Here is a 16,226-nt window from a genome sequence, read left to right as displayed (position 1 = left end):
ACACCCCAGACAGGAAACCAGGTTAGGCAGACACGGCGTGGTTGCTCTTATACAATGAAACGGTACCAAACCTGAGTCTTCCCAGACTTCAGTACTCTGTCGTGATTGTACCTGGGCCATTTTACCTAAGAAATTCATAGAATAATGAGGCTTCCAGGTAACCAAAAATTGCACTGAAGTCATAAGAAAACACTTCTCATTAGAAAGAAAAGGGAAATTTAAGACAGGACAAAATGTTTTATTTTGATTCACTTTTGTTGTTTAAGAAAGCTTTCCACTTTTAAGTGGCATTTCATTTCAAAAGTCAACTCCATTTTCCAGTGGAGTTAGATAGCTTATAAAAGAGTCATTTCACCTCAGGAAGGACAAAGCATCTCACTGGTCTGCAATTACATGGGCTTCTTTCATTTTTCTGTACTGCCACTGCTGCATGGGCACAGCCCTGCTGCTAGTCAACATCCCCTGTCACCACAGGCGATGTTCCTGCACTAGTCCATGTGGCCTTCTCCACACAACTGCTCCCTCCCCTGTTTGTGGCAGTACAGGCATATGGAGAAAAGTCTCAGCACACAGAAACTTCTCATTCCCACTGGCATTTGATCTGTCTGTGGCAACCATTCCTGGGCAAACACAGATAAATATGAGGCAGAAGGGAATGTAGAAAAAGAGCCATCCAGGACAGCAGTTCACAAAAACTGCAGCATGTGTATCGCTGATGGGAAACACACTGCTTTCAGGCAGCACACGGCCTGGTACACAAAGCAAGATGGATTATCTCCTGCCACCATTTCTCCAAAAGGCAGTATCCAGAAGAAGAAAAAGAAAAGCTGAGTATCACTGATTACCTCTAACTTCTATGAGGGTGCCAGTAAACTCTCGCACAAACACACATACTCAGGCTGCTAGCATCATCCTTTGATCAGCTCTGCATTTCCCACTGTTACCTTGATCCCGTCAGACTCCAGAAACCTCCTGAGGCCCATTTCATCCAAAGCAGCCGTGTCAGGCACTCCACCATTCCCAACGATGGGGTTAGCCAGTGTAAGAATCTGTCCTTTGTAGCTGGGATCTGTCAAGGCTTCGGTGTATCTAGATGAAGAAGCAATAGAAGAAAAGTACGTTGGTCCAGAAATCAAAAAAGCCAGCAAAAACAAGACAGGTCTGAATTCCCCCATGACAAAAAGACAGAAGTGATACTGATGTGAAAGCATTCTCAGTATAAAAGCAAACACACCTGTGAATCTGCCGCAACTTTGCCATCTGTGATTAAACATTTGACACTGAGAACCAGGAAAGGCTTTGGCTTCTCATGTTTTGTTTAAGAAAAGCACAGGAGCTATTAACAAAGTCAGACTCCATGTGTTTTAAATAAGGTAAAACAACGACACAAAGCACAGAGCCATCACAGAGCTGCAGTAAGTGCATCGCATATCATTTGACCCATAGATAACCACTGGGGCTTGGTCGTTCCCTGGGCACCCCATGTGGGCAGTGCTTTGTCATTGCTGTCCCCTTCCCTTCACGCAGTGTAAGAATTTACTCCTCTCGTGGCAATAGAAAGCCCAAACTGAAAAGCCAACAGACACCAGCGCTGTTTGCCCAGACTTGGTCACTCCCGACTCCGGAGCTTGCAGGTTTTGAGATGTTCAGGGTTGTAACTGCCCTTTCTATGGGGGAGCAGGCGGACAAATCTATGCTTATCTTTTTGTGTGGGGATCAGAGAAGCAGCTATGAATCATCCTTGCAATTCCTTTCTACTGCTCTGGGTTCTTCACTCCTACCTGCTCTGTCAAACCCTGCCACAGTACCACTCCTGCAGCTTCTCCCAGCAAAGGCCTGGCCTCCCTGCTAGGTGATCTCCTGGTTCCCACCCACAGGACACCACACATTTCACCTGACAAGACTCCTAAGTGCTTGGAAGTTGGTTTGTGTATCTCAGAAGGCGGCAATGCTTTGGGATCCAGCAGTCCACCCTGGTCACAAGGCCCCAAAGCACGTCCCTACACCTTTAGCCCAGGCAGAAGCCCCCGGAATGGTAAACTTCGATCAAGCACCTCCCTGAATACCCTGCTCAGCAAAGATAGATCTAAAAGCATGGCAGAACATTCTTCTGCAGCGGAGGACTGAACCTAGGATTTCACAAAGCATCACTTTCCAGTCTCACTTTCAGCCCCAAAGAGGGGGACAGGGTGAACATTGCCTACATGCTCCTGTTCTTCAGCTAAATTAACATGGTCCTTCACGTTCTCCCTTATACTGCAGCATGCTGTTGCAGCAATCCATTAAACAATTGCTGTCTTTCAACTCCAAAGCAGCTGTAATTTAGCAACAGATGAAGTTACCCAAACAGATAGTTAGCCAAATGCATAAAGACACTTCAGGATGAATCTGCCCTATACAAAATATAATTTATTGTTGCCATCATTGTTTAAACAATACATAATTGGCAACTCTAGCCACCTACCAGATACCAGCAAGTCACAAGAGACATTTTTATGGAACATCAGACTTACTGCCAGAAGATTAATTGTCAAACATTGGGAAACTCTTCACAAAATCTGGAATGGTTGCAGGAAGATATAGACAACGCAGCACACCAGCCAGCTCTGAGAATGACATGTCGAATGAACAATGGCCATGAAATATTTCCAGGTAAGCCTCTCCTGCTGTTCCAGCGTACACTTCCTGCTGCAGGTAAACAACCGCACAAAGCGCGGTGTGATCACAGAACTGCACTAAGTGCATGGCATCTGAACATTTGCCATTGCTCTCTCCTTCTGAGTCAATCGCTTATGCTTCCACAAGACTCTTTGTTAATGACAAAGCTAATGTAATTAACCTTTGCATGTTATTTGTAATCAGCAAGCAAGGACAGAGCCATTGGGTTTGGCTGGGGTAGGAAGGCCCGGCTCTGCACTGAGACGCAGTGCCCTTTAAGCAGGCACGATGCCTTGTGGAGCAGAGAGGAGCAGATGGGAGCACGAGCTCCAAAGAAGCTGCAGGGTCCAATCCTTGCTGTGCCTGCCCAACGGCCTGCCCAATTTCGGTAAATTCCGTCAATTAGTTCTCTCGCTGGAATATCATGGGAAATACACACAGACGTATTGGAGGCAAATGCATTTACTGAGCTGTTTCAAACATGGGAACATTTTATGGCTTATAATTCTTCTTCTTTCTTAATTGGAAATCTCCTCTCTTCTTTTTTGTTTCCTATACCAAACAGATGGATGCAATACTAGGATGGGTTTTTTGATCAAATGTTTCTGAAAAGTTCATCCTCGTGCTTTTCTAATAAAAAGTCAACATTCCACCCCAAAAACAGTGCGCTCTGCCCTCTATTCTAGAGTAATATGACAACACTTCAGTCAGCTTTAGCTACTTCAAGCCTGAAAGCTGTACACACAAAGTGTTTTGCCTTGCCATTCTATGGCATGAATCAGAATGTGGGAGTCCAGATGAGGAGACAGGGTGCAGAGCAGCACATTCACCATCCCAGCACAGAGCCCGAGCTGATCCCACTCAGCATCTAGAAACATCCACTTGCTCCCTATACTGACAAATGGCTATGTGTCCAGACAGTCTGTAAAAGGCCCCAACCCCAGGCTCCTCCTTCACTCACTCACTGTGTCAACGAAAAGAGGTAGCTGGGTTCCTCTGGACACACAAGGTTTTGATGCCTGTGCTCAGCAGCATTAGGCAGAGCTACAGGGCTTCTTTCACTGGACAGCAATCCCTGCACTGGTAGCAAATCTCACTTCTACCATCTGCAACAATGCTGCAAACTCTTATCTTCCTCTTCTTTGAATCAATCAAGGTCATGTTCCTGGAGAGTGCTCTGAAGAATCCACCTTATATTTTGAATGTTCTCTCCACGTCCATATGCTCCCCAGCATAGAAGAGATCTCTCTCTCACAGGCATCCCCTCCAAATCACTAGAAAATGAGCAAACACAGCTTCTGCTGCCACAGTAACATGTGGAGAGGAAATTAATCCATCAGGTCCTCCTTGACTTTTGTGATGTGACAAGATTTATTGCCCATAATCTATCACCGAGAAGAGAACTCTGGTGCCCTCCATCATTCTGATCCATATTAAACAGTTGCTTGTTGGCAGGTATATTAACACAGCCAGTAATTAGTGCTGTCACAATTCTTAAATAATTGCCTCCTAATGCAAAACTTTGCAAACAGATTCCCCTCTGCAGCAATTTAACATTCTCACCAATGAGATCATTTAAAAACTCATCCTGTGAGTACTGGTTTCTCCAAAGGAGAGCAGAATTTGGGGAATGCAAGGCAGCTGGGCAAAGACAGCTATGAATGACTGCAGAAAAAGCCTCAGAGCTGTCTTATCTCCCCAGAGACACGTGCCTCTCCTAGCCAAAAGCCTCACTGCACTGGGCAGATTTACTCTGCTCAAGCAGTTCAACAAAAGCACCGGCAGCATTTGGCTGCCATCCTAAGCCAGCCACTGGCTTCTACTGCTCAAGAAGACAGAGTCATGCTAGGTTAGGCATGAATCTGATCCTTCCCTCAGAGTTTAAATGCATCCTTAACTGTGGTATGAGCCAATAAATCTCATAAGGGATGAGTCATAAAGTGACCAACTTGGGAACCTTGGGATTTAAAAATTTTGCACTCAGAAGCCAAGTTCCATTACCCAGAAGGCTGCAGACGCTTCAAACCTCTATATTTCATCAGGGCACTGGAGGGAGAACAAAGAGTTCCTCTGCTCTGACTCAGCAATGGCTGCATTTCAATGGGAAGTGGTCAGATCCCTACATACCTCACTATCATGGTTAGTTATATCAGTCTTTAAAGTTGCTCATCACCACAAATGCTATGACACAAGAGGACTGCCTGAAATCTCTTCACTAACAGTATCTCTCTCTGTATCCTTGGACTACAGTGTCTTCTCATACAGGACACTACATGTTTAGATCAGGACCCCAGAAGCTTGAAAAAAAGCCGCTTTCACACTTCAGCAAGCTCCCAGAGAAGTTTTGGTGCTTACATCTCATTTGCTTTTGCCTTACCCAGAAAGACCCGTGTTGAATATGACTTCCCCTGCTGTGGAGGATGGATAGCCAAAAGAATAGCCCTTCATCTTCGTCCCATCTTCCAGCACCAAGTTCGCTGTCTGCGCCTAGAGAAAGGCACATGAAGAGACTCAAACACAGGAAAAAAAAGGCTTGATGTTTACACAGGTAACACCTGGGACACCTGCCTCATGCTGTAAGTATTCTTGCCCCTCTGCCATTCCCAGCTGCCAAGATACTGTCTCTTTCACTAGTCTCCTGATGCTCTTTTTCTTTCTAACACTTAGGAAACACTGTGCTCCTAATGAGGGCAAGGCAGCTGGCAAACCTCACCACAAGCAGAGCACGTGCCGCTATTATTGTGGGATCACCCTCGCTCCTTCCCTATCACTTTGTTCATTTCTGCCCCCCATTGTGTCTTGCAATGAACCAATATCGTGACTCTGCAGGGAAAGGATGGCCTCCCTCCTCAGTGTTTGCTCAAGGCTTGCTGCTGAGCGTGCTGGCTCTCATCCAGCTGTCACCTTTGACAGCTGCTCAACTGCTGTTGCAGCCGTACAGCTAAGCCCCTAAAAGTAAGGGTATGCTTGGTTGGACTGGTGTCAGACAGCAAAATTCAATTTACCAGTCCATTCCACTGTAGGACACAAGGAGAGAGGACCTCGTGGATCAGACAGACTTTTGTGGTCTCAATTGCCTCAGGGATAGGTATAAGTTGTCCTGGAAGAGGTAGATATGGAACAAGCAGCCTAGAGGAAAACTTCCCATAAAACTGCACCTCTTTCAGAGAGCGCTGAGCCCAGCTGAGTCCCACGCTAGCTGTGGGATGCCTTACAGGATTAATTACTGTTTTACAGCTGAGGAAAATGGGACACAGAGAGTGACTTTTGCAAAAGTCATTAAGAGATTCTGTGGCACAGCTGGATCTTTGCACATACCAGACTAAACACCCCCTCTTTTGCCTCATTTGGAAACTAAACCTTTCTTAGCCTGTCTAGGAATTGGATGGGAAACCACCTGAGAACTCCAGCTTCTGCCAAAAAAAATAACAACTATATGCACAACAGAAATGACAATGAGTTGGGAGATTCCTTCGGGCAGTAGGATGACCGATGACATGCAGGGGAAGAGAGAGAGAAAGCAAAGCTGAAAATAGATTTGCCAACACATTTCTGGGCTTAAAAGAATTTGGACGATGAACTTTCTGGGGCCCGAGAAACTTCCACTTCTGGAAGGCAAGCCCAGCTGCCTCCTGGGCACAGAGCTGCAGCCATAGAGCAATGACCAGTGCAAAAACCCCAATGGCCCGTGCCACAGGAGATGTGCCAAGCTTGTCCCACCAGGCAGCAGCTCTCACCATGATTTAACTTCAATATTGGGTTTTTTACAGAACAATTCCTCTTACTGGAATTTTTTTAAAGAAGAATCAAGATCAATTTGCTGTAGAAAGGAGCAGGAGAGCTACTTTCCATTAGCCGTAAATCAGATGAACAGTCACAGAAAGGAGAAATTTCATTCCCAGCATTGAACGTTTTGTAACAATCATGGCAAACATTCATCTACAGCTCCTCTGCAGTTACAAATACTGCACAGATCAATTACTAATGTACTGCAAAATACACTAAAAATCAAACTGCACTGCCAAGTAATTGAATTCTGTGCATCTGGGATGCTTTAGCTTTGCATTTTTTCCTCATTAATGTCAAACATCCAGTCATTCTCAGAAGGCTTAGCCATCATTTTCTGAACCTTCCCACGCCATTGGATGGGACAGTCTGCAACACCAAAGTCCTCCCCCCCTCCAGTTATAAATATAGTTTTTGTGGCTAAATCCCCTAGATTTAGCCCAAATAAAAATTATGGTTTGATCAGATTCCTAATATCACTAAGCCTGTCATTACAGAAAGCTGCCACAGACTCAAACCGTTACAAAGCACAGAGGTCACCTGGGTGCCTCAGGCTGGGCTTGGACAGGACCTCTACCCTTCCTGAAGCCTGCTGAAAACCCAGCCCACGCTGCCGACATGGGAGACTGAATGTAGGAACTGGTTTCTCTCAGCCTTGGTTTCAAGAGATGGATCTTTTCCCCCAGCAGGCCATGTATTTCAGTCCACCCAAATATTAACTCCAGTTCAAGCAAGTCCTACCACTTGTTGGAACAAGTTGGGGTAATCACCTGAATTGCAATCTCAGCTGAAAACACAGTCTGGGAGAATCCTCCACGCATCAAAGTCCACAACTGTGAAGTGATCAGAAAAGTTAAGATCCATCTACTTCCTGGGAGCCAAGATCCAGAGCAATCACCATGACCTTCAGAGCTTCACCCCCACTATAGTGAGGCTGCCCAGGGAAGTGGTTGAGACACCATCCCTGAAGGTATTTAAAAGACATGTAGATGTGGCACTTAGGGGCATGCTTTGGAAGTGGTCTTGGCAGTGCTAGGTTAACAGTTGGACTCCATGATCGTAAACGTCCTTTCCAACCTAAATGATTCTATGATTCTATAGTACTTGACAGGAATCTGCATGTCTTTCCTCCCACCACAGACCACCTGCCCTTCTACTCACCAGACCAGCACAGAAATAATTTCTGTTGAACAGCAGTCCCCATTGTACTATTAGAGCCCCTACACAGTGTTCAAGTAATGCAGAAGAATGTCTCCGAGCAACCATAACCTGCCTGCCAGTTCAGCTATAGCAAGGGATAGATGTTCAAATGTTTCCCTCCCTTACTTGATTTATTCTTCTTAATTAAGTGGTTGGTTTGTTTGTTGAGCGTTCTAGAAGCAATTATTCTTGCTTACATTTCCAGTGGAGGTGTTATCATATCCCTAAGCTGACAGCCTATCTTGTCTTTTCAGTTTTGTTTTTAATGTGAAAAGTGATTTACAGGCTATAAAGAAGGCCAGTTGGCTCAATCAGGGATTAGTTGGGAGAGATTTTCACTTTCAAAAAAAACAACAAGCAAGAAATAAACAAAACCCCCAGAGCTTCCGTGAGGTCCTTTTGTCTCCACCCTTCTCAGAAGCACTCCCATGTAGTTGCGAATAAATCTCTGTTTACTCTCAACTAAAATGTTTCTTCTACACCCCCCCGCAATGTGAGACACCGTTTGCAATCTGATTTCTCCTTCCTACACACCAGTAGCTTTACCTTTAGCAGAGCTCCCTGCGCTCCAGAGAGACTGCGTGGCTCTGTGAGGATGGAGATGGCTATCAGAGAGGGTCATGCTGTTGCTGCAGTATTGCTAGATTTTGTGCATTTTGTCAAAGCAACTTAGAGAGTTAACTAGTTCAGGTCCCACTTCACTAAGCACTTCACACATGACAAACAAAGCACTGAAGCAGTTAAAAAAAAAAAAAAAAAGAGAGAAAGTAAAAAAACAGATTAATTTATTTCCAGTTAGGTCCCTGCTGTTACAGCCCTTCCTATCTACAGGATGGATGACAAAGATCTGCAAAAATCTCAAAAGATTTGCAGTAGAATTTGTTTTTTAAAGCATGTCTGCTATGAACCCCTGTACTGGAAAGTGAACGGGTAATTTTTCCTCTTTTCTACTTGTCTCATAGGGCAGTCAAGGCAGTCAAGTTTTTCCCCTCCAAAGAAATCCCTCAGTTTGTCTTGGCAAGGCCACATTGAACCCTGAGCGCTGGGCTGCCGGAGGACTATGAGCATGCCAAGTACTGAAGCCAGGATGGGCACCCATGTATGGCAGAGACACAGCTGGGACTCAGGTTCAGTGCAGGCCAGTTTATTTCCCTCCAGTAAGAAGATGATAAAAGGTCTTTCTCAGGCAGGCCATGATTCCATGCAGCACAACAGCCTCTGCTGATTTTCTCGGCACACAGATCTGGCTGGCTACGTAACAGCCAACATATCAGAAGTGCAGAAGCCAAAAGCCACCAGATTTCTTTTACAGTAGAAAGCTGGTGCCAGGACTGTGCTACAACCACTCTCCCAAGACCAAATAACCAGCAACAACGGAAGAGTTTTCTCTTTGATAGAAAAATATCTCTTCTTGTGAGTACTATGCCACCACAGGCTGAAAATCTATCTGGACATTGCTAACAGTCAAGACTTCCTTTGCCAATCTTATATATATAAAAATAAAAGTTTATTTTAGCACATTTGCTTCTGGCTAAAATTAAGAGAAAAAGAAAGAGCAGGAATAAAAAAATGAATCAAAAGCCAGGCCAGTGTCTTGGGATACAGCAAAGAAGATTCACACTTAGGCTAACTTTAGGGAGAAGCTTCGGCTCAGTTCCTTTACTGTCCAAGCCAAAGAACAAGCAAAGCCAGAAACACAACACAGGTACCATGGTGGAAGAGTCACAGCTCCTACAACTTGGACTCTTCTTAAGGCTGCTCGCAACAGTGACACGAATATTTGTTCATAACAAAAGCCAAAGGAAGCGGGGTGAGGCAGCTAGCAGAAGTCAGTGAGCACCCAAGGAAACGAGCACCTCTTCTCCCCCGCAGCAGCAGCTCACTACGTTCCCCCATCTGTGGGAGAACAGGCCCAGCTTCACCTGCCCCTCCCTGTCACCTCCAGAGGGAGAGGAATGCGGTAGCTTGTGACTGATCTGTCAGCTCCTCACCCATCTCTCTGCTTCCCATGCAGTCATTTTCTCAGTTACTTTCCATCTGCCTCAAAATGTCTTTGAAGAGCCCTTTTACTGTAAGCTGAAATAGTTTCTAAAGCCAATGCTCAAAAATTTTCCTCCTTTCCTTTTCATTTCTAACCATATTTTTAGCTTGCTCCTGGTGGTTTTTATAGCTCTCCCAATCCTCTCCTTACTGAGCCAGCTATACTGTTACAAGCCACCTATTTATTGCTTGTACTACTCTTTACATCTCCATTTAACTACATCGGCCTCAGATGAGCATTAAAAGATACAAGCTTTGAGCTGCAGTCTCTCTGCCCATTCCTGAATTATAAAGAAGCTTGATTACCCCAAAACCAGTGATGCTAAGTACCCCTACAGAGAGCCCACAGGGCTCTCCCATCTGCTCTATGTGCCCCTCTTTCACCCATGGCTGCTCCATCTCTCCTTTAGAACTGAAGGATGGGATGCAATAGGGAAATGTGGACCTGTGAGTCCCCACATCTCAGACTGCGCACCTACGATGGTGTTTCCCCACACACACTGCGTTTAACTGGACATAAAATAGTCTTGGGAGAATTATTAGGCACTCTACTAAAACTACCACCTCTCCCTTATGCTCTCTAATACTTTACTTAGCTTATACATAGGTTAGAAACATGTTTTCATTGTATTTTGTTATGCTACCTAAAATAGCCCACTGAGAAAAAGCAATAAAAGGCAACTAAATGCTCATTTCAGCTTGCAATAATGGGAGAATGGGATCATTACCTACACTGCCATTAGCCCACACACCTTAATTACTTCACATTTCACTCTTTCTTCAAACTTCTTACAGATATTCGTTACCCCTAATGATGGCTGGAACACCAAACCCAGCCGTAAGTCATTACTTGGTCAGCTGTCTCACAACTACAGTTAAACTTCCCCACTCGGACGCAAAGCTATCCACTGGGTACCCCCAGCCCAAGTCTCGAAGAGCTCTTCCCCACCACCCACTGAAACATCACTCCCCCAGTTGCTAATTCTATTACACTGTTGATTCAACAGGATACGCACACAAGGGTCCCTTTTCAACACGAAGCGCCCAATGACAAAACACTGCAAATGCTACAGAACTCACCCAGAAAGTCCCATTTTACCACTGTGCTCTGCCCAGTTACACAAGCAAGGCTGGTCAAATGCAGCTCTTGAAACAGAGCAGAGGAAAGTTGGGGAAGTGAACTAAGGGGTTCCAGCCCCTGTAAACCAAGAGCTGATCCGCTGATGCATTCACAGAGTTGTCTACCTCTCCTATTAATCTCAGGGCCATCATGGTTTTCAATACATTGAAAATGGATCCTTTGTGGATCCAATAGGATTAATCACATGCTTCAAGTGAGGCATGTTTTTAAATATCTAGCTGATTCATGCTTATATGGACTGAAAGATCTGCTCTGTTAGCTATCAGTCCTATAGGAGGGTGGGGTGTTTCTAAAGAAAATACCACATAATAATTAACTGAAACCCTGAACTTCCACCTTCTGGTGCAATTTACCCTATAATTTCCATTCCAGACTACACAAAAAGTTTGTTTGCTTAGCTAATAAAACCATTTAGCCAAGCAACCCCCTTGCTTAGGGTTCAGACAAATCTCCTTTGGTTCAAATTTGTGTCTAGGTAAGCCCTGTTATCTGCAGCGAGCTATCTCTCAGCATGCCAAACACATCTATTAAACCACAGTAGCTCAGTTACTGTTACCTTGGTGCTCAACAGTCTGGTACCAGTCCTTGAGAAACTCCGGCGATCAGCAGACACATTGCAAAACTCCAGTCTGCCTTTCAAAGTCTTCATGACTTTGCAAGCTGTCAAAATTCTTGTCATCTTGAAAGTTGCTGATCAGTAACTAAAGTTTAAAGAAAACAAGACAAAACAAAAATCTGCTTGTATGTATTTCTTCAAGATTTGGCGCAGACAATATTGCAGATTACAAGGGAAGACAACCGAGACACAGCAGGTGTGCTGGACTGACTGTACAGCGCTGCCCTACACCTTCCCATTTATTCTGTCAGTAAAAGGCTCTGGTGCAGCCCCACCTCCTCCCGCCCTCCTTGGAGGGGTGCTTGGCTAGGCACCCTTGCAACACTTCTTCAGTTGGTCTCTGAGCACTGCCGTAGGGGTTGCATCACAGGCCAGACACCAGCTCTGCCTGCTGGAAGGCAGCAAAACCTGCTAGAGAAATCACACCCACAGCAACAAGACAGTCCTCATGCTCTGAAACCAGCCCTACATTTCAGTCAGAGACAAGCAACAGCACCACTTTTTCTCCTACCAGCACATGGGCTGGGCCAATTAAGCCAGTCTGTTCCTACAATGCTTTTGAGTGCTCTCCATCATGTGATCTGGGGCCCACAGGTTAGCTAGTGGGACAGCCTGCCACTGCCTGCAAGCAGGCTTCTACTAAAAGTAGTAAAGTGGGAAGACCAAACTCTGCGGAAAGCCATAGGCTTTTTATTTTGTGTTTGGAGAGTACATAGTCCCTAGAAGCCCTAGCGCAGGTCCCAAAGTGCTGCCCCTCCCCACGTAAATGAAAAGGACATCACCAGCAAAAATAAATGGCTGCAAGAGAAAAACATCTTTTGGTAAAATTTCAATGAACAACGGATGAAATAAGGTGAAATGTTCCATATGCTATTTCTTAACTGACTACAGACCTTTGTAACTGTCACATATTCCCTATAACCCTACACAATAGTCTTCAAAAAGAATCATGTTCCTCATTAGCCAGACCTGAAAATGCCTAATGAAGACAAAAGCTGTGGGACAAGCATGCACATTATTATTCTTCAAGAACTAAAATGATGAGGTGTCTTTTGAACCCCAGGTGATCAAAGCCTCAATTAGCTCAGAGCAAGAAAAAAAAAAAAATGTACAGACTACTTTTTAGCAGCTGGACATAGACTGCTGTAAAGGATTTAGATGACCTTTTCTAATCACTGACAGTAATAATCAGGACTTCTTTGTATACAGTGGTTTGAGATTAGTCTAAATTGATGCCAGTATCAAATTAAATATTTCCCGCACAGCTCATTATAGCACCAGGTTGAACCATCATGCATGTAACAAAAGGCAGAGAACACGATGGGTTTGGGTACCCTCTGTGATGTGGAGAGCTTACTGCAGACTGGGATGAGAAACAATCTAGATGACTGGAAGAGACAGGCAGAGGTGGGGTGGAAGGCAGACGGGGTGTAGAAGAGTTCACTGCTTCACAGGAGCTTCGCAAGTGTGCAGGGCTGGGAGAAGCAAGCCAACAATGTTCCCTGGTAACTGGAACGTGGTTTCAGAAAGACATAACCATTTTTCCTACAAGAAGATAGCTGATAATCATTCTGATCCACAGAAGGACCTTGAGAGACACGGATTTCGCTTTTTGCAAACAAACAAACACAAAAAAAATACAGAGAACCAGGAAATGTTTTAGTTAGCTATTCTTCTGTTCGCTTGGCTCTAGCCTGTAGTGGTCCAGGTTGGAGATACAGGTAGGAGAGAAGATGTACAGAAAGCAAAGGCACACTTAGAAGCAAATGGACTGCAAAGACCTATACGTTGGACTAGAAAGGTCATCTTGATACACAAAAAAACGTGAAATTCAGAAGCCAGCTTTCTTCCGAAGTCACATTATGTTAGCTTTACACTGCACGAATGCCATACATAGCATTTGGAAGGTGACAAGCACTACCCTCTGTTACAGCTATACTGAAGGACAAATTCTGCACTCTGTTTTATTCTCTACCAACGACAGAAAGTTACTCTGGACCCTGGGTATACACGTGTTTGAACCAGAACCAATTCACACTGCCAGTTTCAGCCCCGTAACTGCTAATTCCTAACCACCCCCTTCCACCACCTGCGTTTCAATGGTTTCAACATGGCTGCACAATGTGGCAGATGATCCAGCTAAAAACTAACCCTTTCACCACAAGAACACGAACACAGGGGGACAGGAGTGCGCAGAAAAAGGACCATGCCATTTGGCAGATGAAAACAGCTGCATAAGCACATCATGAACTGGATTCTGTTTGTCATGGATCTGCAGTACGTACACACATCTCATGTGGCAGCTGTGTATCACAAATGAAATGCTCTATGGGGGAACAACAGGCAAAGACCTACTCTCCTTCATCACCCCCACAGCAAGGATGCCCCATTGACTACTGCTGTAGATTTGACCCTGCTGTCTTCCCTTTTTTCATCCATGTTTTCTTATCAAAATTGATTAAGCCCACCCCAGACCTTCTGAGATTAGGAAGGTTGTTCTTGCAGTGTAAGAACCACTTTCCTTTTCAAAGCTTCCACCACCATGAGGGAACTTCCCTCTGCCAAAACCAGGGAAAAAAAATCCAAGCTATTTGTCTCACTGCCAATGTGCTAAAAAGAAGTGATGAACTGTTGACTCTTTAAGGCCAGAAAATATATCAGGTATTCCAAAGACAAGCCTCAGTTTAGAAAAAGCTGTCAACATACAAACAAGCTTTCTGTGGTTTGGACAGATCTTAAGTATATGCTTTGCTTAACATAAAGATCTTCAGAAGAGGCAGAATCACTAAGAAACAGGGAATCAATATGGAAAAAGAAACCAACCATGGAAGAGTGGAAAAAAAAGAGAGCAGACACCAGTGGTTTTATGGAGATGCAACCACCCTGTGTGAGCTTAAAACCTGCCTTAAAACTTGCAATTGTATGGTACCTTCAGGGAAGAAAGTTTGGGCAGGGGCTCTGGAGAAAGGACACGTATCGGATAAATCAGGAATGCAAAGCCATGAAGGCAGATTTACTAAGACAAGAACAGTTCAAGTACTGGGGAGAAAGGGGGGGAGTACCCACAACTCGGGCTTCCTTACCATGGCCTCAGAGCTGGCACAGCCGTTTAGAGAAAGGCAGGCTGCCTTTTGTTTTGTACATCTATGCTATATCATACACAGAGAGGGAGCAGGACTAGGAGAGCAAAGTGCCCATTAAAATGAGGAGCTTTTTCTTAGTGTTTACAGGTGAAAGCCACCAGAAATGAAATTCATCACACAGTCCCACTGTACCATAAAAACCAAACAAAATCAGTGGTCTGTGGTGTTATAAATCCCCAGGGCCAAGATATTCAAAGAAAGTTAAGTGTCTACATTTTCAGAAGCTTAACACAAAACAGCTTGGTTTTCAGAAGAAAAGTGCTCAGAGCACTCGAGGCCCTGCTTAGGTGCCCCAGGACTGACACCCCAAAATGGAATCTCCCAAAGCCGCTCGTCACAGCTGGGAAGCTCTGCTATAAGCAACCAAGCTATACAGGATTTTTAATTTTCAAGTTGTCTGTAAAAAGCACGAGGTAGTTCTGCTCTTATCAAAAGACAAGAGATCAGACTCAGTTTGTGGGCATGTTGGGCCAGACTCACATCAGTGCAAGTCCCCAGCTCCAGCTCAGTGGAGCTCCAGCAGCACAAGTCTCCCCCGGACTGGGATCAGCGTAACAAGCAGTGCAGATGAATTGCTTGGACTCCCCTTATAGCTGAGATCAGAGAAGAGTTTTTTCCCAGGTGTCCTTCAGATGCTTTTGGAAAACCCTCCTGCCATCTGTCAGGTTGTGTCTGATTTCTGACCACCCTGTCTTACCCCAACTGAAACACCTTTCAAAAAATACCAAGTGGAAAAGCAGAATAGTTGAAGGTGCCAGCAAAACTGAAATTCTCTGCTGCTGCAGGGAACAAGACAAAGACTCTCCTCCATCCCTACAGCCAGCAGAAAAGCCCTCAGAGTGACTTGCAAACCCTGTCTTCCATTTCAAGGCGAGCTACACTTGCTTCCCAAGGAGCTTATAGTAAGAGTTTTGAAAGCACCTGAAAAAACATTAAGATTTGCCCTACGTTTTCTAATCGGGTGTCAGTTTATCAAGCAAGATCATTGCAGTGGATGTAACAGTAAGTTTGAGCTAGATAGCAGTTTTTGTTCACAGTATATTGCTAACAAGTCTATCAACCCCATTACCTCAGAGAGCATACCTTACTGGTTTTGCAGTATGTGGGGGGAATAAACTGAAGTTATCTTGTTCACATGCAAATGAATTAACAGCATCCAGGCATGCTCCATCACCTCATCCTCTTGGATTGCTGCAGGATAGAAATCAAGCTCAGTTACGCTTTCAGATCTGCTGCTTTGAGCCAATCTCAGATCAAATGAAGCATTTCAAGCAAACCCCATGATGTTTAGAAAACATGGTAATTGTGATGCGAACTATGACAAGCCAAGAATTTCAAAACTAAGACTGATCTTCGCTTGAGTATATGTAGAGGAACGGAACGGAGTAAGAATCAAGTGCAAGCCTTACCCCTCCGCTTTCCAGAACTCTGTTACTTAAGCCACAGCCAGAATGTGGGGCTTTTTTCCCCCCCAGAGTTTGTTCTATTTTAGAGTAGGTCCAGAGGAAAAGGATATTTTAAATTTTAATGGGATAGGTCAAAATACGGTCTTCAGAATTGGGTGATGCATTTTGATTCACCCTTACGAACCCACATGATTGTACATCCTGACATTTTTCCTTCTTCCTGAAGTCCAGCCAAA

General features: G+C 44.6%; 1 protein-coding gene across 1 annotated transcript in view; it reads right to left on the bottom strand.

Annotated features, from left to right (window-relative positions):
* CPS1 (carbamoyl-phosphate synthase 1) overlaps positions 1-15,744 on the bottom strand; it is a 93,197-nt gene extending 77,453 nt beyond the window's left edge. Inside the window, exons 1-4 of the mRNA XM_063341271.1 lie at positions 15,668-15,744; positions 11,382-11,526; positions 5,036-5,145; positions 945-1,089 (exon numbers count right to left, since the gene is read on the bottom strand). Of these exons, the coding sequence (XP_063197341.1) occupies positions 945-1,089; positions 5,036-5,145; positions 11,382-11,504 (378 nt within the window). The 5' untranslated portion in view covers positions 11,505-11,526; positions 15,668-15,744. The remainder of the gene's footprint in view (positions 1-944; positions 1,090-5,035; positions 5,146-11,381; positions 11,527-15,667) is intronic.
* Positions 15,745-16,226: the final 482 nt, after the last annotated feature.

Source organism: Chroicocephalus ridibundus, chromosome 7, assembly GCF_963924245.1.
Source record: "Chroicocephalus ridibundus chromosome 7, bChrRid1.1, whole genome shotgun sequence".
Classification (NCBI taxonomy): Eukaryota; Metazoa; Chordata; class Aves; order Charadriiformes; family Laridae; genus Chroicocephalus; species Chroicocephalus ridibundus.
The sequence above is the reverse complement of the archived record's forward strand: the minus strand, read 5'-3'. Positions and strand labels throughout refer to the sequence as shown.